Raw genomic sequence first — 22,744 nt, 5'->3', positions numbered from 1 at the left:
CATTGTTACATCGTCACTATTATGACATCATCACTATTATGACATCATCACCATTGTGACATCATCACTATTATGACATCATCACCATTCTGACATCAACACCATTGTGACATCATCACCATTATGACATCATCACTATTGTGACATGATCGCCATTATGCCATGATCGCTATTATGACATCTTCACTATTATGACGTCATCACCATTATGACATCATCAACATAGTGACATCATCACTATTATGACATCATCAACATTGTGACATCATCACTATTGTGACATCATCACTATTGTGACATCATCACCAGTGTGACATCATCACTATTATGACATCAGCACTATTATGACATCGCCATTATGACATCATCACTATTGTGACATCATCACCATTATGACATCATCACTATTATGACATCATCAACATTGTGACATCATCAGCATTGTGACATGATCACTATTATGACCTCATCAACATTGTGACCTCATCACCACTGTTACATCATCACCATTGTGACATCATCACTATTATGACATCATCGCCATTATGACATCATCACTATTGTGACATCATCACCATTGTGACATCATCAATATTATGACATCTTCACTATTATGACATCATCAACATTGTGACATCATCACTATTGTGACATCATCACCATTATGACAGTATCACCACTGTTACATCACCATTGTGACATCATCACTATTATGACATCATCAACATTGTGACATTATCACCATTGTGACATCATTACCATTGGGACATCATCACAATTATGACATCATCACCATTGTGACATCATCACTATTATGACATCATCACTACTGTGACATCATCACCATTATGACAACATCACTATTATGACATCATCAACATTGTGACATCATCCCTATTGTGAAATCATCAACATTATGACATCATCTCCATTTGCGTGCTGGCCGGGAGCTAGTCGTCGCTGACCGGGTCGCAGCGGCTGCGTGTGATGTCACGCAGCCGCTGCGGCCCACCTTCTGCGCACGGTCCGGCCACGCCTGCGTTGGCCGGACCGCGCCCACAAAACGGCCGCCGTGCCGCCCCCTCTTGCCCAGCTACCGCCTCTTTCCTTCAATCAGGCAGAGGCGATCGCTAGGCAATGACAGCCGTCGGCTGTCAGCCATGCGCCGGTGCACTGCAGCACCGGCGCATGCGCACTTCTGACCTGATTGCTGCGCTGCGATGAACAGCAGGGAGCGATCAGGTCAGAATGACCCCCTAAATCCCAGGGACAGTGTTCCCCACACAGTAGGAAAGAGGAATAAACCTCACCCACAAAAGCACAGTGAAGGGGGATCTAAATACTTTACCAGCCCCTAATTAACAATGATATCTTGGAAACCTAATCATTAGAATCACCTCTTTCCTGACCAACTGTAAATATATCCCCTTGTGAACTTGTCATTGGCACTTATCACTACATGAACCAAAATATATGCATAAAACACCTACAAGATGATACCATTTTTGGGGGTGTGGTTTACTACTCATCCTCTCATCAGTGCACACTTACACCAACTGATGTATTTATGCTTACAGGCAACTTTGCATGGCCCACAGATGCACTGAGATGCCTTCATTGAACTTTGCCTATGTGAGAATACCCCAATTATGCTTCTTCACTTGTAAGTGGAGATGCAACTAAAATTGGTATAACACTACATCACCTGCACTTGCATAAGCTCAGTTCTGTAACAAGTGCAGTTTGAAAAACTATGCTCCTCTGACAGGTGTGCATACCTTTGCATCAACCACTTAACAAGCAAATGCATTTGGTGCCATAGTCAATGTATTGCCAAAAATCTACTTGAAGACACACCACATCCAAATGCACACCCCATAAAACAAATATCATACACAGGTCTGCTCTGTACTTCATAAAGTATACAATATGTCCTTTCTTTCTAATTCATAATGTCATCCATCTAACAGGGTGCAGGGTGTGCAGTTTATTGGGCCCACTTCATACAAACAGACCATACTTACCTGTCTGTCGGCGCTGCAGAAATCACTGGTGAGATGGAGCTGGCACCATGTTCCCGGAGATCAGCACATGCACAGCAGACTCTGGGGTCTATTCATGAAGTAGTGAAAAGAGTGGAGAAGTGAGCATGTGGGGAAGTTGCCCATGGCAACCAATCAGCTGCTCCATACAATTGTATAGTATTAAAATTATAAATGTTACCTCAATGCTGACTGGTTGCCATAGCCAACTTCCCCACTGGTTTACTTCTCCACACTTTTCACTGCTTCATGAACAGACCACCCTGACACAGTACAAGAGTCTACTCAGTACATGCACTGGTTTGAGAGGGGGCCCACACAGAGACTGAATATGGGACCCCTCCTGTCTTTATTCGGCCCTGCATGATGTATTTCTTTTTCTTTTTACATTCCAAAAAATGTACATTGTTTATAAAGATTTTATTCTCTTCATTATAATAAGGTGATTTTAGACAACATCATTTTGCTTTCCCATACATATTAAGGGTTAATAGGGTTAATAGAATGTACCCTGAGACTGCCAGGAAAAAACAATAATACTCCCACCTACTCACCACTCCACCTATTCCCAGGAAAACCTCAGTAACTGAGCAGATTTGTTTTTGATTGGCTGTAACACAGATAAGAATCTGTGACTACTCACATGCAAAACACTTACACAAACAGAGATAACCATGTGCAGGTAAGGAAGAAATGACATACAGCTATTATATAGCTGGGTGCGGTAATCTGTAGGACCTCAGCTTTTGCCAAATTACATCTTCCACAATGCTCAACCCGACAGCAGTCCTGTAATCTATATTGGCAGACGTGACATACACTATAACAGTTAAATAGGGCATCACAATATCCTACCCAGGAACAAAACAGGTTTTTTGAGCATCACTAAGAGAAGAAACAGCAAATATGCCATAATAAATATTACACAAAGGACGGGGTCTATTTACTAAGCATTGGATGGAGATAAAGTCGCTGGAGATAAAGGGCCTAATTCTGAGTTGATCGCAGCCTCAAGTTTGTTAGCAATTGGGCAAAGCCATGTGCACTGCAGGTGGGGCAGATGTAATATGTGCAGAGAGAGTTAGATTTGGGTGGGGTGTATTCAAACTGAAATCTAAATTGCAGTGTAAAAATAAAGCAGCCAGTATTTACCCTGCACAGAAACAAAATAACCCACCCAAATCTAACTCTCTCTGCACATGTTATATCTGCCCCCCCCTGCTGTGCACATGGTTTTGCCCAATTGCTAACAAACTTGAGGCTGCGATCAACTCAGAATTACCACCAAAGTACCAGCCAATCGTCTCCTAACTGCCATGTTACAGGCTGTGTTTGACAAAATGACAGAAGCCGATTGGCTGGTATTTTATATCCGCTGGCTTTATCTCCATCCAAGGCTTAGTAAATAGACCCCTAATCATGGTATGATAAGCAACATAAAACTTAAACTGTCCATTACTGCTATTCAGTGCAAAAAGCAGAACAGACTGTCCAATTCAAACAATCCAAATATGTAGAACTTAAATATCTGACAAACGAGAATCATTGAAAAGACCATGAGCAACAAAATAAAAAAAGCAACAAAAGAAATATTTCTATCATAATGCACATTCTGTAACTTACACCTGGAGTTAGGAACAGAGACTGGTGCTTGTGTAAAAGAGCCTGGTTTTCTGGGTTGCCGGCACAGAATTTCTGCAGAAACTGATGTGTGTACTTCAATATCTCCTTCATTTTCATGTCTCCCTGTACAAAGAGAAAAATAAATTAATAAACTGGAAATCATTTGTTCCAACATATAAATGTATTTATGAAGGCAGCAAAAAATGGAAGTGTTTCTACAAAAATATTAACACATGTATTGCAACAAAGCAGCAGCAGAACTTTAATCCCGCTGCCTCTAGGCAAGATTTCATTCACTCCCCCTAGCCTTCTCCTATTTCTTACCAGGTTGTTGAAGTAGGCAGTGCACCAAGAAGCTATGCCAAGACCCGGCACCCTATTCTGGGGCTCAAATCAAGTCTTCATGCCCCTCCCACCTTGTCGCCCAGAGGTGAATGCTTCCACTGACGTTGTTACACCACTGGTATGAAGATGGTTATGACATATGAGGGTCTATTTACTTGCAAAGAGATAAAGTGGAGAGAAATAAAATAGCAGCCAATCCAGGGGAGTATTAAGAGAGGATGAGGCCCTTATGCAGTCTCCGACCGGGGCCCCCTCCTCTCTCTCTTGCTGGCAGCCAAGCAGCATAATGTGTCACAGCACCGTGCACTAGTAAACTCTAGCGTCGGGCTAGAGTTTACTGTAAATGCGCAAGACACCAGGAAAATGGCGCGGCTGACATTTTCCCGGCAATTCCACCCTTCTGCGCATGTGCAAAATTCTTGGAAAATGTGTGCCGCACGGGGCTGCCGTAGCATCACTGCCATAGCACCGCTGGACTCCGGAGAGGTGAGTACTGGAAAATGGGTGCAGCATGTGTGGTGTGGGCCCGCCTCTGCCCGAGAGGTCCGTGGGCATCGCACACACTGCACCTACTATAGAAACTCCACTGAGCCAGTCAGCTCCAATCTGGCTGTGTTTGAAAAATGACAGCTGGTTGGTTGGTAGTATATTTCTCCTCACACCAATCTCTGTCCAAGGCTTTGTAAATAGACTATTAAGGGGTCTATTTACAAAGCCTTGGATGGAGATAAAGTCGCTAGAGATGAAGTACCAGCCAATCGGCTCCTAACTGCTATGCCACAGGCTGTGTTTGAAAAATGACAGTTAGGAGCCGATTGGCTGGTACTTTATCTCCAGCAACTTTATATCAATCCAAGGCTTAGTAAATAGACCCCTAAGCAAGAAGTCTTTTATGGCTTGAATTTTAGGCAGACTTTGTGAAAAGCCTAGTATAGCTGCAACAGAGAATTTTATTAAGTTATAAATGGAATTATTTTCCTATAAACCTTGAATTAAGTTTTGCTATTAGGTACAGACCACAGATGCACTAAGAGTAAGCAGAGTAAAATGAGTTCATTTTGTCATGTAGTTGGGTAGGTGAAAAGGTGACGTCACATGTAAGCAGCCATGCTAAGGGAGATATTTAATTGGCCCCAATCATTTTTAGAGAGAAAAAAACGGGGGTTTATCGCAATTTTTGCCTGAAGTTTAGCTTCGGGCAATTCAATTAATCCCCATTTTTTCTTCTGAAAATTTTTAAATTTTCAGGAGAAAACACAGGATCTGGGATATATTTCCAGACCTATGTGTTTTTGCGAAAAAACACTGGGTTGATAGAGCTGGTTATTGCAAATTTTTCTTTTTGCCTGCCCCAGGCAGGCAAAAAAAAAAATCCCAGATGACTTCCGGCATCAGGAACAATTGAATATCCCCAAGGCAGTTTGTGTGTCAATTAGCCGCTGTAACTTACCATGGCTAATCACATCCCCGTTTTAAACTATTTCAAAACACCATCAGTTTTTTGTCCTATGATTTTTAACATAAGCTAGAGTAGAATGTTGAAATCAATATTAGAAAAATAAACCTTTTAATATTTTCTGTTTTATAGATAAAGAAATATCTTGAGGCCAGGAACACTGTATTTCTTTAACAATTCAGCGCTGCATTTAGGCGTCAATTGGCGATATGCATGACCAAATTCTATTAATTAGCTGGAATAACACTATCACCTGTTCAGTCATAATACAGACATCTTTTATTTTGTAGAATGAAAAGTGACAAACAATTTGGGTGGATGGAGAAACCGACAGAGATAACAATTGCTTTTCTACATAGGAGCATTAATCACAACAAACCGTCAACATGCACTGTACGAAACAGGTAACAATTCTACATTCCTTAAAGTAATGTTTGAATGTGAATTTATATTGTACACATTTTTATAATAGTGCCTTTAGCTACAAAACTGAAAATAGGCAGCTGAAGGCTCAAAGTATACACATATATTAACCAAGTACACAAAAAAAGATTAACAACAAAATAAAATAAGACACTTCCTCATAATTTGGTAGACAGGTGAAAATGGGTTAGTAGTTAAGAAAATGCCATAAAATTGTGCAAACAGTAGTTGTTTCTGAGCCTCATGTCTGTTTTCCACAGAAACAGGGCTTCTCCCTACCAATAGCCAAGAACTGGAGTCTTGGTGAAAGCATAGTCGTACAAAGCATGGAGCACATGACCTTCCGTTATCACAATATGGCAGTAGTAAAAGTAATCAGTGAAAATGTGATTTATTATGTTTTAAAAGAGAAGCAATTTTTCACATGGGAATAATATGAAAAAAATATTTTGTTATTTCTATGTTTAAAAATTTATTTTAAACTAGTTACCAGGCCGTCAAAATGTCGGAACAACATAACCAGTAACGTCAGCGACGGCGGCTGTACACACCCGAAGAAGCAACGCTTGAATTGTTCCATCGAGAACCATTTAGTGGCCGCCGGCGCACAAAACACTTGAATTCCACCGATAGAGGTGAGGAGCGGCATAAGCCTTTTATTATATAGGATAATGTTTTCAAGCAAGTGGATCTGAAAGCCCAATACACATAAATGCATTGGTCACCCAGCTCACATAGATCAATGGAGACTGGCTTAGGTAAGTAGTACACTAAACTCATATGACTGCTATCCAGTATTAACAAGGCACTGGAGTATGGCTCAGTATGGATCAGATGAGTTGGTAACATTTCATTAATATATTAATGTGATGGTTTTTACCATGACAATGGGGGTCATTCCGAGTTGATCGCTGGCTGAAATTGTTCGCTGCGCAGCAATGATGCAAAAAAAGGCACTTCTGCGCATGCATATGCGGCGCAATGCGCACGCGCGACGTACTTTCACAACGGCCGATGTAGTTTCACACAAGGTCTAGCTAAGCTTTTCAGTCGCACTGCTGACCGCAGAGTGATTGACATGAAGTGGGCGTTTCTGGGTGTTAACTGACCGTTTTCAGGGAGTGTTCGAAAAAACGCAGGCGTGCCAGGAAAAACGCAGATGTGCCAGGAAAAAGGCAGGCGTGGCCGGGCGAACGCAGGGCGTGTTCGTGACGTCAAAACATGAACTGAACAGTCTGAAGTCATCGCAAGCGCTGAGTAGGTCTGAAGCTACTCTGAAACTGTACAAAATTATTTTGTAGCCGCTGTGCGATCCTTTCGTTCGCACTTCTGCTGAGCTAAAATACACTCCCAGTGGGCGGCGGCATAGCGTTTGCACGACTGCTAAAAACAGCTAGCGAGCGATCAACTCGGAATGACCCCCAATAAGCGGTGCTGGAAATCCAGCCTTATTGCCTATTGTTAATAAATAGAATCGAAAATGTTTTTAAACAAATATTAAATCTCTCCACACATGACTGGATTCTTCATAACAAGCTTATTTTGAAGCATACCATCATTTCTCCTCACCAGTGCATAAACATCCAAACTAACATTTCTGCACAGTACATTAAAATTATTATTGTATACACACAGCCTTCTAGAGTGTGCATTTCTGAATCTATTTTGTACAGCTGTGCCTGATTCCAATCCATAGCTATAACTTTTCTCTCCAGATAACAAATCAATTTATCGCCTAGGCCTTGTCAAACATTTTTTCAGGGGCAATTTCATGTGGATTGAGGATAATTTGGAAGAAAAATGTCCCATTTATAACGTTTGCCTCATTTACAACAGCAGCGCCTGAGGAACCAAAGAAAGCAGAGCTAACTCCAAGCTACAGCTATAATTTACAGGCGCTTCTAGAATGTTCAGCCTACAGTATGTGCAGTGAGCAGAAGAAGTGCAATGTTACAACCTCACAAATTTCTCACTTTCTATTGTTAATGTACGTGTTTTGGATGTGTACATTTTTCTTTTTTACCACAGATTATTTTAAAAATGCCATCATGATCAATTTTGGTTTACTTCAGCTCTATGCATTCCCGATTCACACGCACTCCAATTAGAGAAAGTGCGTGGTCATTTTCTTGTTAGTTCTGTAAAAAATTGGGAAATCAGCCTGAACCCTTAAAAAAAAGCTAATTAGTGATAATTAATGCTAATTAGTGACAATAAGAGAAGTTAAAATGGCTGATTTTTGCATGTTTAAATAACAATGAAAAAAATAATGAAATAAAAAAAAATTTCAGGAAATAAAAATGCTAAACTAATATTGGGGTGCAAAAAAATGCCTGTAAGTTTATTTTTATGTTACTACAGGCCACAGGTTTGATCCAGGACTAGGAAAAAACCTCGCACCCACAAAGTTTTTCTCAAAATGTCCCATGTAACATGTAAATAAACTTTACATGGCCAACTGAATATGTCCCAATGTTATTTAGAAATAAAATAGCGGTATATAATATATTAAGAAGTCTTAGATCAGTTCATCTTTTTAAAAACCTGTGAGGAGATTCTCTTTTATGAACAACCTGGAGATATGCCAGATAGAAAATACATTAATGTACAAGTCTCAAATGTTCTCTAGTAATATAAAATATACAGTATACATGTAACTCAGTACTGCAGTTAAACACTATGGGGGTACATAAAATGTTATCGCGGGTCCCCGTACCCGAGCGTGCCCGCCGGCAGCTACTCAAATGGTGCCGCTGAACGGCGCAAGATCTTCATTTCAGCTCGAATAACCCAAATCCAGCGGACGATGGGTAAATTTGTATACACAAGTTAATTTGTGTATAAACCTTACCAATTATTGGATGGGTCAGCTAAATCATTGGCAAAGTGGATGGGTCAGCTAATTCATTGGCATACAAAGCTTTAAGAGGTTTATTTATGTTTACATTATAGGTAATACTGTATGTGGTCTTTGACTGGCTAAGTGCCATACACCCACTATGACCCACAAAAATATGAAACCCAAGGAAAACTTGGAACTTTTCTTGGAAGAAATATCACACCGGGAAGCAGTCACCATACCGCTAGTCGGGATTTTGTATGTCACAATACCGACGTCGGAATCCCGACTACTGGGGAAATACCGACAGTGGAATCCCGGCGCCACAGGCTTTCCTCCCTCTATGGGTGTCCATGACACCCATAGAGGGAGAATAAACCCTATGGCGAGCACTGCAAGCCACCTTGCCCGCAGCATAGCGAGCCTGCAAGGGGTTTGCTAGTGCTCGCCCCGCTGCCGGTATACCTGTGGTCGTGATCCCGCTGTCGGCATACTGACAGCCGGGATCCCGACTGCGGAGTTTACATTCTGATCCCATCACTCCTCTCCTGCACAACTGGAGACTCTGTTTTACTACTGTATGCCTAGTGCCAAGGCACACCTACAGTATGATGGGGCTCCGGCACAAAATGCTTTGGATCATGGCTTGCCGCACTTACACTTTCATTATTGATTTGGCAGTGGTGTTACAGTAAAATCTCCAATATATGCTGCAGGGTTATTCCATATTCTAAAAAGTATGCTTTCACTTATATCCGGCATGTATATTTTGGTTTTAAGCTGTTATGATTAAAGCTGCCTACATTATAATGCGCCCCCTCTCATTTTGTATGTGCATACAAGTTGCTACCTGAATAATGTAAAATGGCAGCAACTGACATTTCCTACAAATGAACTGGGCTACTTTATGATTACTGCACCTTAGGGATTATTGTTCCTCTGTTAGATGGAGATTAGTCATTCAATGGAAATCAATGTTCATTTTGTACGGGAAATGTCTCATTTATAATATGTAGGTAATCCATAGAACCAAAGCCCAAAGAGATTTATTAGAGAAAGTCATTTTTACCATATGACAACAAATTAGTTTCCATGGGCAATTAAGTAGTTTGCTGTCAATACACAAAGTTTTCTTTCATTTTCGGAAAAGACTTCAGCAGTGACGTTTTGACTGTAAAGTTGTTGTGTGAAACTTTAAATGCCTGTAAGTATTTCCTAAAAGGAAAACAATTTCTGTAATATATTATTGTGCCATAAAATAAAGCTGCCAGGTTTATTTATTTTCTGTAAACTTTATGGATTCAATGTCCCTCTAGAAAATTATTACAGTTACCTCTTGCAACTACACAAATCAAAAGTAAATGATGACTGAAGAAAAAATATGGTGTAAAGAAATGGCACATCATCATGCTCTGAACTATAAAAATTGGCTGTATAAGGTGACTTTCATAAAGGTAAAACAATACATCTCAATCTCACCCCCCCACCTGGGACCCTTCCAAAATAAATAAATAAATAAATAAATACCCTAGAGCAGTACGGGTGTGTACACACGGTGAGATCCCTGCTATGTTCAATTTTGACTATGAGATTTCCCTTGAACTCCCCCAGAACCCAGATAGCACAGATAGTACAGATTTTGACTATCTCTTCTTGAGATTTTGTCTATGTACGATTTTGACTTAAGGGGGGTACTCACGGAGCGATATTCTAAGCAATCTGACTAGATTGCTTAGAATATCGGCATGATCGCTTCGTGTGTAGCCCCCTCGGCGATAGCGATGCGCGGCCCCGCACATCGCTATCGCTGCTGCTAGATTGGCCTGCATGCAGGCCAATCTAGCGGGTCGCTCACTTCACCCGCTGGGTGAAATGAGCGGCCCCCCAGTCTCCCCCTGCACGCTCAGCACAGATCGCGCTGTGCTGAGCGGCAGGAGAGATGTGTGCTGAGCGGTTCGCTCAGCACACATCTCTCCTGCATCGGCCCGTGGGTACTGGGCTTAAGTGCCAATTTTGACTATACTTTGTACTAGATTGTACACTACATAGTCAAGATTGACTTGCCTGCACAGTCTATCTAGCCTTACGATACCGACCCCACGGGAGCGCGCATCGGGATCGAATCTGTATCGCAAGCTGCCTAGCACCATGAGATATGCACTTACTTTTCATAAGATTTTGACTGTATAGTCAAAATCTCACAGATTTATCTCACTGTGTGTACACAACCTAAATAATTCTCAAACTCTGTCCTCAGGACCCAACACAGTTCACATTTTCCATGTCACCTAAAGTGTCACATTTCAAAGATCCACCTGTGCCCTGGAAAGCATGAACTCCTTACACGTGAACAGGTGGAACTAGGAGAGAACTGGAATGCATGTATAGGCCAATGACAGTAAGGGTATGTTCCCATAATTGTGAAGTAAACACAATTTAAGAGGCAAGTGGAAAAAAGTGTTATGTTACGTTTAGAAGAAACTGAGATATTTACAGTTTCAGTAAATTGAATACTGACTTAAGAATTGGACATAGCACTTTTATCAACAAAATATATTAGTTAATAGACTACCAACATTTACAATGGCATTGTCACTATGATCTCTAGGTCATAACACCTTCATCAATTAAAAAAAAAAATTTCCACGAAAATTGTTACTTAAAACCTTTATACACTTGCCTCTTCAATTACGCCTTTCAAGAGGCATATCTCTTGTGGGTGCTGGGGGGCCAGGTGTCAATAATAATTATGATGGATACTAACCCCTTTCTGACGTGTAATTAGCTTTGCAGAAATATTTTTATCTGTTTCAGTGGCGTCGCTATGCCCTGTAACACACGGTGCACCCTTAGTCCCTTTGTAGAGTGCACCGGCAACAAGGGGGCATGGTCTTATGGGAAGAGGGTGTGGCCATCCCCCATTTTCATCACTCCGGGAGTATGGGAGATGCTGGGCTGCCCCAGTACACTGCTGTAACTGCACTGATGAACCCTTAACTGTTACAGGAGCTGAGTGCTCATGTCCAGAGGCGTAGCTAGGGTTTCCGGAGCCCAGGGCAAGATGGAAAATGGCGCCCCCCCCTCCCCCCCAAAAAAAACAGAAAAAGAAGCATGTGCGCGCGTGGCGAAAAAATGGGCGTGGTCTCAAACCAGAAAGGGGTGTGGCCACGCTCCAGAAGGGGTGTGGCCACTGAAAATGGCCCACAGTGCCAGTTACATTGCCCCACAGTGCCAGATCAATGCCCCACAGTGCCAGATACATGCCCCACAGTGCCAGATACATTGCCCCACAGTGCCAGTTACATTGCCCCACAGTGCCAGATACATGCCCCACAGTGCCAGATACATTGCCCCACAGTGCCAGATACATTGCCCCACAGTGTCAGATACATTGCCCCACTCACTGCCAGATACATGCCCCACAGTGCCAGTTACATGCCCCACAGTGCCAGTTATATGCCCCACAGTGCCAGGCCCCACTCAGTGCCAGTTACATTGCCCCACAGTGCCAGATCAATGCCCCACAGTGCCAGATACATGCCCCACAGTGCCAGATACATGCCCCACAGTTATTAAACATATAGGGGTATATGCAATTGCGGTCGAATTCGCGGCAATTATCGCCGTTTTTTAATTCGACCAAATTCGCCAGGTGAATCCCGGCAGGTGCCTGCCGGGATTCACCATATTCAATGAAAAACGGATTCGCCAGAATCGCGGGCGAAAATCGGCCGATTTGGCGGATTTTGCTGCGATTTTAAAAAACGGGAAAAAAACGGGAAAAACCCGAAAAAAAAATGGCGTGGGGTCCCCCCTCCAAAGCATAACCAGCCTCGGGCTCTTTGAGCTGGTCCTGGTTCTAAAAATGCAGGGGAAAAATTGGCCAGGGATCCCCCGTATTTTTAAAACCAGCACCGGGCTCTGCGCCTGATGCTGGTGCCAAAAATACGGGGGACAAAAAGAGTAGGGGTCCCCCGTATTTTTAACACCAGCATCGGGCTCCACTAGCTGGACAGATAATGCCACAGCCGGGGGTCACTTTTATGCCGTGCCCTGCGGCCGTGGCATCAAATATCCAACTAGTCACCCCTGGCCGGGGTACCCTGGGGGAGTGGGGACCCCTTCAATCAAGGGGTCCCCCCCCCCCAGCCACCCAAGGGCCAGGGGTGAAGCCCGAGGCTGCCCCCCCCATCCAATGGGCTGCGGATGGGGGGGCTGATAGCCTTTGTGATAATAAAAAGATATTGTTTTTTCCATTAGTACTACAAGTCCCAGCAAGCCTCCCCCGCAAGCTGGTACTTGGAGAACCACAAGTACCAGCATGCGGGAGAAAAACGGGCCCGCTGGTACCTGTAGTACTACTGGAAAAAAAATACCCAAATAAAAACAGGACACAGACACCGTGACTTGTACAACTTTATTACATACTGCCGACACACACATACTTACCTATGTTGACACGCCGACTGCCACGGTCGCCGACGATCCGAGGGTACCTGTGAAAAAATTATACTCACCTTCCAGCGTCCAGAGGTACATCCACGTCCAGAGGTAAATCCACGTTCTTGGCAAAAAAACAAACCGAACACCGATCCATACCGGACTAGAAAGGGGTCCAATGTTTTCACATCAGACCCCTTTCTCCCGAATGCCGGGACATCACGTGACTCCTGTCACTGACGTCCCTTCAGCCAATCAGGAAGCGCTACTTCCGTGGCGCTCACCTGATTGGCTGTCCGCTGTCTGTACTGTGACAGCGCATCGCAAAGCCGCTCCATTACTTTCAATGGTGGGAACTTTGCGGGTAGCGGTGGGGTCACCCGCCGGTCAGCCGCTGACCGGCGGGTGACCTCACCGCTAGCCGCTAAGTTCCCACCATTGAATATAATGGAGGGAGCTGTGCGATGCGCTGTCACAGTGCAGACAGCGCTCAGCCAATCAGGTGAGCGCAACGAAGTTGCGCTTCCTGATTGGCTTAGAGACCTGTCAGTGACAGCTGTCACTGACAGGTCTCATTCGTGGAAAGGTGTCCCATGTGTCAGCATGGGACCCCTTTCAGTCCGTTTTTGGTGCGGGTATTTGCGTTTTCTTATTTTGCCAAGTCCGTGGATTTATCTCTGGACCATGGTTGAGGTGAGTATTTTGAACTTTTCTTTACAGGTATCCGTGGATTCTACATGGAGAAGAGGACCGATGTCGGCGTGTGAACATAGGTAAGTATGTGTGTGTCGACGTATGAAATAAAGTTTTACTGTCGACGGTGTGTGTGTCCTGTTTTTATTTGGGTATTTTTTTCTCAGTAGTACTACAGGTACCAGCGGGCCCGTTTTTCTCCCGCATGCTGGTACTTGTGGTTCTCCAAGTACCAGCTTGCGGGGGAGGCTTGCTGGGACTTGTAGTACTATTGGAAAAAACAATATCTTTTTATTATCACAAAGGCTATCAGCCCCCCCATCCGCAGCCCATTGGATGGGGGAGGACAGCCTCGGGCTTCACCCCTGGCCCTTGGGTGGCTGGGGGGGGGGGACCCCTTGATTGAAGGGGTCCCCACTCCCCCAGGGTACCCCGGCCAGGGGTGACTAGTTGGATATTTGATGCCACGGCCGCAGGGCACGGCATAAAAGTGACCCCCGGCTGTGGCATTATCTGTCCAGCTAGTGGAGCCCGATGCTGGTGTTAAAAATACGGGGGACCCCTACTCTTTTTGTCCCCCGTATTTTTGGCACCAGCACCAGGCGCAGAGCCCGGTGCTGGTTTTAAAAATACGGGGGATCCCCTGTCAATTTTTTCCCCGCATTTTTAGAACCAGGACCAGCTCAATGAGCCCGAGGCTGGTTATGCTTTGGAGGGGGGACCCCACGCCATTTTTTTTTATGATTTTACCCTTCCAGCATAAAAAAAAAAAAAAAAAATAATAATAATATTTTAAAAAATATATAAATAATATTTGTGCCTCCCAAAAAAAAAAAAAAAAGTACCTAATCCCTTCTAATATAAATAGATCTGCTATTCCCAAAAAAAAAAACACCAAAAAAAACATGTTTAAATTTTTTTTATTTGTTTTCACCCTCCAAAGTGTGGCGGATTGAAAATGACGAATTTGCTGTCTAAAAGCACTGCTGTCGAATTTCAAAACTTGAATTGAATATGCTTTGGTCGAATTGCAGCACTTGTATCATTGCAGAAAAGTCGAATTTGCAAAAATTCGAATTTCAAAAAGTCGAATTTTGAAAGTCCGTTTTTTGGTCGGAAAGCACTGGATTGCATAGGGGAATTTTTTTTTTTGGTCGAAAATGACCCGAAATTCGACAATTTCGGGAATTCGACCACAATTGCATATACCCCATTGTATTAAATGACCTTCAGGCTGTGTGTATAAGGTGTACATGAAACATAAATGAGTTGTGTGTAAACATAGAATTTGACGGCAGATAAGAACCACTTGGCCCATCTAGTCTGTCCCTTTTTATTTATTTTGTGTATGTACACAAACTTTGTTTAATGCAAAAAATTATTAAAAATATTGACTAAAATCACCTTCAGGCTATGTGTATATGGTGTATATGAAATATAAATGCATTCTGTGCTTAGACTTGGGTCCCATCACCATGATATCTCATTATAGTATGCAATTATTCCAAAATATGGAAAAATCCGATATCCAAAATACTTCTGGTACCAAGATTTTTGGATAAGGGATACTCAACATTACATTTCAGACGCAGAGCAGCAGGAACTAGGAGCAATGATCACCTATCACTTGTGCGCACAGCGATGAGAGGGTAATTGGAGGGGAATGGATGTATAAGCAGTGATTATTTTTTTCCCATTTCAGAATGTACTGTAAGATTGTATGGGGGGGGGGGGTATTTAATTACAGTCGAAAAAACAGCAATTTTCGCCCGTTTTCAGGTCGAATTTACATTTGTGCCGTTTTTGTGGATAGTCGAAAAATCCGGCACTGACAAAAACCATGCGTATAAGTGAATTCACCGCCGATACACGTGTTTTGGCGAATTTACGCCACAATTTTTGCCCTTGTCAATTCGAGGGGGGGAAATGGGCGTGGTCACACACCGGAATGGGTGTGGCCACGCTCCAGAAGGGGTGTGGCCACTGAAAATGGCCCACAGTGCCAGTTACATTGCCCCACAGTGCCAGATACATGCCCCACAGTGCCAGATACATTGCCCCACAGTGCCGGATACATTGCCCCACAGTGCCAGATACATTGCCCCACAGTGCCAGTTACATTGCCCTACAGTGCCGGATACATGCCCCACAGTGCCAGATACATTGCCCCACAGTGCCAGATACATTGCCCCAAAGTGCCAGATACATTGCCTCACTCACTGCCAGATACATGCCCCACAGTGCCAGATACATGCCCCACAGTGCCAGTTATATGCCCCACAGTGCCAGGCCCCACTCAGTGCCAGTTAATTTGCCCCACAGTGCCAGATCAATGCCCCACAGTGCCAGATACATGCCCCACAGTGCCAGATACATTGCTCCACAGTGCCAGATACATTGCCCCACAGTGCCAGATACATTGCCCCACAGTGCCAGTTACATTGCCCCACAGTGCCGGATACATTCCCCACAGTGCCAGATACATTGCCCCACAGTGCCAGATAAATTGCCCCACAGTGCCAGATACATTGCCCCACTCACTGCCAGATACATGCCCCACAGTGCCAGTTATATGCCCCACAGTGCCAGGCCCCACACAGTGCCAGTTACATTGCCCCACAGTTCCAGATCAATGCCCCACAGTGCCAGATACATTGCCCCACAGTGCCAGATACATGCCCCACAGTGCCAGATACATTGCCCCACAGTGCCAGTTACATTGCCCCACAGTGCCGGATACATGCCCCACAGTGCCAGATACATTGCCCCACAGTGCCAGATACATTGCCCACAGTGCCAGATACATTGCCCCACAGTGCCAGATACATTGCCCCACAGTGCCAGATACATTGCCCCATTCACTGCCAGATACATGCCCCACAGTGCCAGTTACATGCCCCACAGTGCCAGATACATGCCCCACAGTGCCAGTTATATGCCCCACAGTGCCAGGCCCCACTCAGTGCCAGTTACATTGCCCCACTGTGCCAGATCAATGCCCCACAGTGCCAGATACATTGCCCCACAGTGCCAGATACATTTCCCCACAGTGCCAGTTACATTGCCCCACAGTGCAGGATACATGCCCCACAGTGCCAGATACATTGCCCCACAGTGCCAGATACATTGCCCCACTCAGTGCCAGTTACATGCCCCACAGTGCCAGATACATGCCCCACAGTGCCAGTTATATGCCCCACAGTGCCAGGCCCCACTCAGTGCCATTTACATTGCCCTACAGTGCCATATCAATGCCCCACAGTGCCAGATACATGCCCCACAGTGCCAGATACATTGCCTCACAGTGCCAGATACATTGCCCCACAGTGACAGTTACATTGCCCCACAGTGACAGTTACATTGCCCCACAGTGCCAGATACATTGCCCCACAGTGCCAGATACATTGCCCCACTCACTGCCAGATACATGCCCCACAGTGCCAGTTACATGCCCCACAGTGCCAGATACATGCCCCACAGTGCCAGGCCCCACTCAGTGCCAGTTACATTGCCCCACAGGGCCAGATCAATGCCCCACAGTGCCAGATACATGCCCCACAGTGCCAGATACATTGCCCCACAGTGCCAGATACATTGCCGCACAGTGCCAGATACATTGCCCCACAGTGCCAGTTACATTGCCCCACAGTGCCGGATACATGCCCCACAGTGCCAGATACATTGCCCCACAGTGCCAGATACATTGCCCTACTCACTGCCAGATACATGCCCCACAGTGCCAGTTACATGCCCCACAGTGCCAGATATATGCCCCACAGTGCCAGATACATTGCCCCACAGTGCCAGATACATTGCCCCACTCACTGCCAGATGCATGCCCCACAGTGCCAGTTACATGCCCCACAGTGCCAGATACATGCCCCACAGTGCCAGTTATATGCCCCACAGTGCCAGGCCCCACTCAGTGCCAGTTACATTGCCCCACAGTGCCAGATACATGCCCCACAGTGCCAGATACATTGCCCCACAGTGCCAGATACATTGCCCCACAGTGCCAGTTACATTGCCCCACAGTGCCAGATACATTGCCCCACAGTGCCAGATACATTGCCCCATTGTGCCAGATACATTGCCAGATACATTGCCCCACTCACTGCCAGATACATGCCCCACAGTGCCAGTTACATGCCCCACAGTGCCAGATACATGCCCCACAGTGCCAGTTATATGCCCCACAGTGCCAGGCCCCACAGTGCCAGTTACATTGCCCCACAGTGCCAGTTATATGCCCCACAGTGCCAGTTATATGCCCCACAGTGCCAGGCCCCACTGTGCCAGTTATATGCCCCACAGTGCCAGTTATATGCCCCACAGTGCCAGTTATATGCCCCACAGTGCCAGGCCCCACTGTGCCAGTTATATGCCCCACGGTGCCAGTTATATGCCCCACAGTGCCAGTTATAAGCCCCACAGTGCCAGGCCCCACTGTGCCAGTTATATGCCCCACCGTGCCAGTTATATGCCCCACAGTGCCAGGCCCCCCTGTGCCAGTTACATGCCCCACAGTGCCAGGCCCCACTGTGGCCCCCCCCCGGTCACTCACCGGCGCCTATTGTGTATGAGAGGGGAGGGGAGCGCAGCGCAGCGCCTCTCCTTCCCCTCACCGCTCCCGGTCTCCGGCGGCTGTCTGGCGCCGGTTCGCTAGCCAATCAGAGCTCGCGGACCGGCAGCCAATCAGGAGCCGGTCCGCAAGCTCTGATTGGCTAACGCCGGAGACCGGGCGGACACAGCAGCGCTGCTAGGGCTTCCAGCGGCGGTGAGGGGGAGACTGTGCGCTCTCCTCCCCTCACATCTCGGGTTGACAGGGGCGAGTGGGACATGATGCCCTGGCCGCCGGCGGCGCCCCCCTCTCCTGGGCCTGCCAAGGGCATGTGCCCCACTCGCCCTACCCTAGATACGCCTCTGCTCATGTCACTGAGGAGGAGACAGCATGTTGGTGTCACCTCGGGGAGGGTGACCACTGGGTTCAGCCTGCACCAAACCCCCCCCCCCCCCCCCCCCCCGCCTTATTTATCCACATTGCTTAATTGGCTTTGTCATTTCGAAATACGGAATTTTCTGAGATACAGAATTTTTTGAGTGAGAGTGAGATAGTGAAACCTTTGTTTTCTGATAGCTCAATGTACACAAACTTTGTTTAATACACAGAGTTATTAAACATATTGTATTAAATGACCTTCAGGCTGTGTGTATAAGGTGTACATGAAACATAAATGAGTTGTGTGTAAACATAGAATTTGACGGCAGATAAGAACCACTTGGCCCATCTAGTCTGTCCCTTTTTATTTATTTTGTGTATGTACACAAACTTTGTTTAATGCAAAAAGTTATTACAAATATTGACTAAAATCACCTTCAGGCTATGTGTATATGGTGTATATGAAATATAAATGCATTCTGTGCTTAGACTTGGGTCCCATCACCATGATATCTCATTATAGTATGCAATTATTCCAAAATATGGAAAAATCCGATATCCAAAATACTTCTGGTACCAAGATTTTTGGATAAGGGACACTCAACATTACATTTCAGACGCAGAGCAGCAGGAACTAGGAGCAATGATCACCTATCACTTGTGCGCACAGCGATGAGAGGGTAATTGGAGGGGAATGGATGTATAAGCAGTGATTATTTTTCCCTCATTTCAGAATGTACTGTAAGATTGTATGGGGGGGGGGGGGTATTTAATTAGTGCCCTTTATAACCAGTCGAAAAAATAAGAATTTACTGACCGGTAATTCTTTTCTCGTAGTCCGTAGTGGATGCTGGGGACTCCGTAAGGACCATGGGGAATAGCGGGCTCCGCAGGAGACTGGGCACTCTAAAGGAAGATTTAGTACAATCTGGTGTGCACTGGCTCCTCCCTCTATGCCCCTCCTCCAGACCTCAGTTAAGGAAACTGTGCCCGGAAGAGCTGACATTACAAGGAAAGGATTTTGGAATCCAGGGTAAGACTCTTACCAGCCACACCAATCACACTGTACAACTTGTGATAAACTTACCCAGTTAACAGTATGAACAACAACTGAGCATCACTCAACCGATGCTACATAACCATAACCCTTTGTTAAGCAATAACTATATACACGTATTGCAGAAAGTCCGCACTTGATACGAGCGCCCAGCATCCACTACGGACTACGGGAAAAATAATTACCGGTGAGTAAATTCTTATTTTCTCTAACGTCCTAGTGGATGCTGGGGACTCCGTAAGGACCATGGGGATTATACCAAAGCTCCCAAACGGGCGGGAGAGTGCGGATAACTCTGCAGCACCGAATGGGCAAACACCAGGTCCTCCTCAGCCAGGGTATCAAAGTTGTAGAACTTTGCAAATGTGTTTGAACCCGACCAAGTAGCAGCTCAGCAAAGCTGTAATGCCGAGACCCCTCGGGCAGCCGCCCAAGAAGAGCCCACCTTCCTTGTGGAATGGGCTTTCACTGATTTTGGATGCGGCAATCCAGCCGCAGAATGAGTCTGCTGAATTGTGTTACAGATCCAGCGAGCAATGGTTTGCTTTGAAGCAGGAGCACCCAGCTTGTTGGATGCATACAGGATAAACAGCGAGTCAGTTTTCCTGACTCCAGCCGTCCTGGCAACATAGATCTTCAAAGCCCTGACTACATCAAGCAACTTGGAATCCTCCAAGTCACGAGTAGCCGCAGGCACCACAATGGGTTGGTTCAGATGAAAAGATGACACCACCTTTGGCAGAAACTGCGGACGAGTTCGCAATTCTGCCCTGTCCATATGGAAAACCAGATAGGGGCTTTTATGTGACAAAGCCGCCAATTCTGACACACGCCTAGCTGAGGCTAGGGCCAACGGCATGACCACTTTCCACGTGAGATACTTTAGCTCCACGGTCTTAAGTGGCTCAAACCAGTGGGATTTCAGGAAAGCCAAGACCACGTTAAGATCCCAAGGTGCCACAAAAGGAGGCTGAATATGCAGCACTCCCTTAACAAACGTCTGAACCTCAGGCAGTGAAGCCAATTCTTTTTGAAAGAAAATGGACAGGGCCGAAATCTGGACCTTTATGGACCCTAATTTTAGGCCCATAGTCACACCTGACTGTAGGAAGTGCAGGAATCGACCCAGCTGGAATTCCTCTGTAGGGGCCTTCCTGGCCTCACACCAAGCAACATATTTTCGCCATATACGGTGATAATGTTTTGCTGTCACGTCCTTCCTAGCCTTTATCAGCGTAGGAATTACTGCTTCCGGAATGCCCTTTTCTGCTAGGATCCGGCGTTCAACCGCCATGCCGTCAAACGCAGCCGCGGTAAGTCTTGGAAGAGACAGGGCCCCTGTTGCAACAGGTCCTGTCTGAGAGGCAGAGGCCATGGGTCCTCTGTGAGCATTTCTTGCAGTTCCGGGTAACAAGTCCTTCTTGGCCAATCCGGAACAATGAGTATTGTTCTCACGCCTCTTTTTCTGACGATTCTCAGTACCCTGGGTATGAGAGGAAGAGGAGGAAACACATAGACCGACTGGAATACCCAGGGTGTCACCAGTGCGTCCACAGCTATCGCCTGAGGGTCCATTGACCTGGCACAATACCTCTTTTAATTTTTTGTTGAGGCGGGACGCCATCATGTCCACCTGCGGCAGCTCCCATCGATTTACAATCTCGTGAAGACTTCTTGATGAAGTCCCCACTCTCCCGGGTGGAGGTCGTGTCTGCTGAGGAAGTCTGCTTCCCAGTTGTCCACTCCCGGAATGAACACTGCTGACAGTGCTTGCACGTGATTCTCCGCCCAACGAAGAATCCTGGTGGCTTCCGCCATTGCCACCCTGCTTCTTGTGCCGCCCTGGCGGTTTACATGAGCGACTGCCGTGATGTTGTCTGACTGAATCAGCACTGGTTGGTCTCGAAGCAGAGGCTCCGCTTGACTCAGGGCGTTGTATATGGCCCGTAGCTCCAGGATATTTATGTGCAGACAAGTCTCCTGACTTGACCACAACCCTTGGAAGTTTCTTCCTTGAGTGACTGCCCCCCACCCTCGGAGGCTTGCATCCGTGGTCACCAGGACCCAGTCCTGTATGCCGAATCTGCGGCCCTCGAGGAGGTGAGCACCTTGTAGCCACCACAGAAGAGACACCCTGGCCCTGGGGGACAGGGTGATCATCCGATGCATCTGAAGATGCGATCCGGACCACTTGTCCAGCAGAACCCACTGAAAGATCCTCGCATGGAACCTGCCGAAGGGAATGGCTTCGTATGACGCCACCATCTTTCCCAGGACTCGTGTGCAGTGATGCACCGACACCTGTTTTGGCTTTAGGAGGTCTCTGACCAGAGTCACAAGCTCCTGAGCCTTCTCCTCCGGGAGAAACACCTTCTTCTGGACTGTGTCCAGAATCATGCCCAGGAAGGGCAGACGCGTCGCAGGAATCAGCTGCGACTTTGGAATGTTCAGAATCCAGCCGTGCTGACGCAACACTTCCTGAGAGTGTGCTACGCTGATCAGCAACTGCTCCCTGGACCTCGCCTTTATGAGGAGATCGTCCAAGTATGGGATAATTGTAACCCCTTGCTTCCGAAGGAGCACCATCATTTCCGCCATCACCTTGGTAAAAACTCTCGGTGCCGTGGACAGGCCAAACGGCAACGTCTGGAATTGGTAATGACAGTCCTGTACCACAAACCTGAGGTACTCCTGATGAGGCGGATAAATGGGGACATGCAAGTAAGCATCCTTGATGTCCAGAGACACCATAAAATCCCCTTCCTCCAGGCTTGCAATGACCGCTCTGAGCGATTACATTTTGAACTTGATTTTCTTCAGATAAATGTTCAGGGATTTTAAATTTAAAATGGGTCTGACCGAACCGTCCGGTTTCGGTACCATAAAC

At 45.9% G+C, this 22,744-nt stretch overlaps 1 protein-coding gene across 1 annotated transcript in view; it reads right to left on the bottom strand.

Moving 5' to 3' along the window:
• Positions 1–22,744, bottom strand: part of ITPR3 (inositol 1,4,5-trisphosphate receptor type 3) — a 418,536-nt gene that overhangs the window by 183,488 nt on the left and 212,304 nt on the right. Inside the window, exon 29 of the mRNA XM_063954848.1 lies at positions 3,666–3,788. Coding sequence (XP_063810918.1) covers positions 3,666–3,788 — 123 coding nt within the window. The remainder of the gene's footprint in view (positions 1–3,665; positions 3,789–22,744) is intronic.

The sequence above is a fragment of the Pseudophryne corroboree genome, chromosome 2, assembly GCF_028390025.1.
Source record: "Pseudophryne corroboree isolate aPseCor3 chromosome 2, aPseCor3.hap2, whole genome shotgun sequence".
Lineage (NCBI taxonomy): Eukaryota > Metazoa > Chordata > Amphibia > Anura > Myobatrachidae > Pseudophryne > Pseudophryne corroboree.
This window is presented reverse-complemented; position numbering and strand designations above follow the sequence as displayed.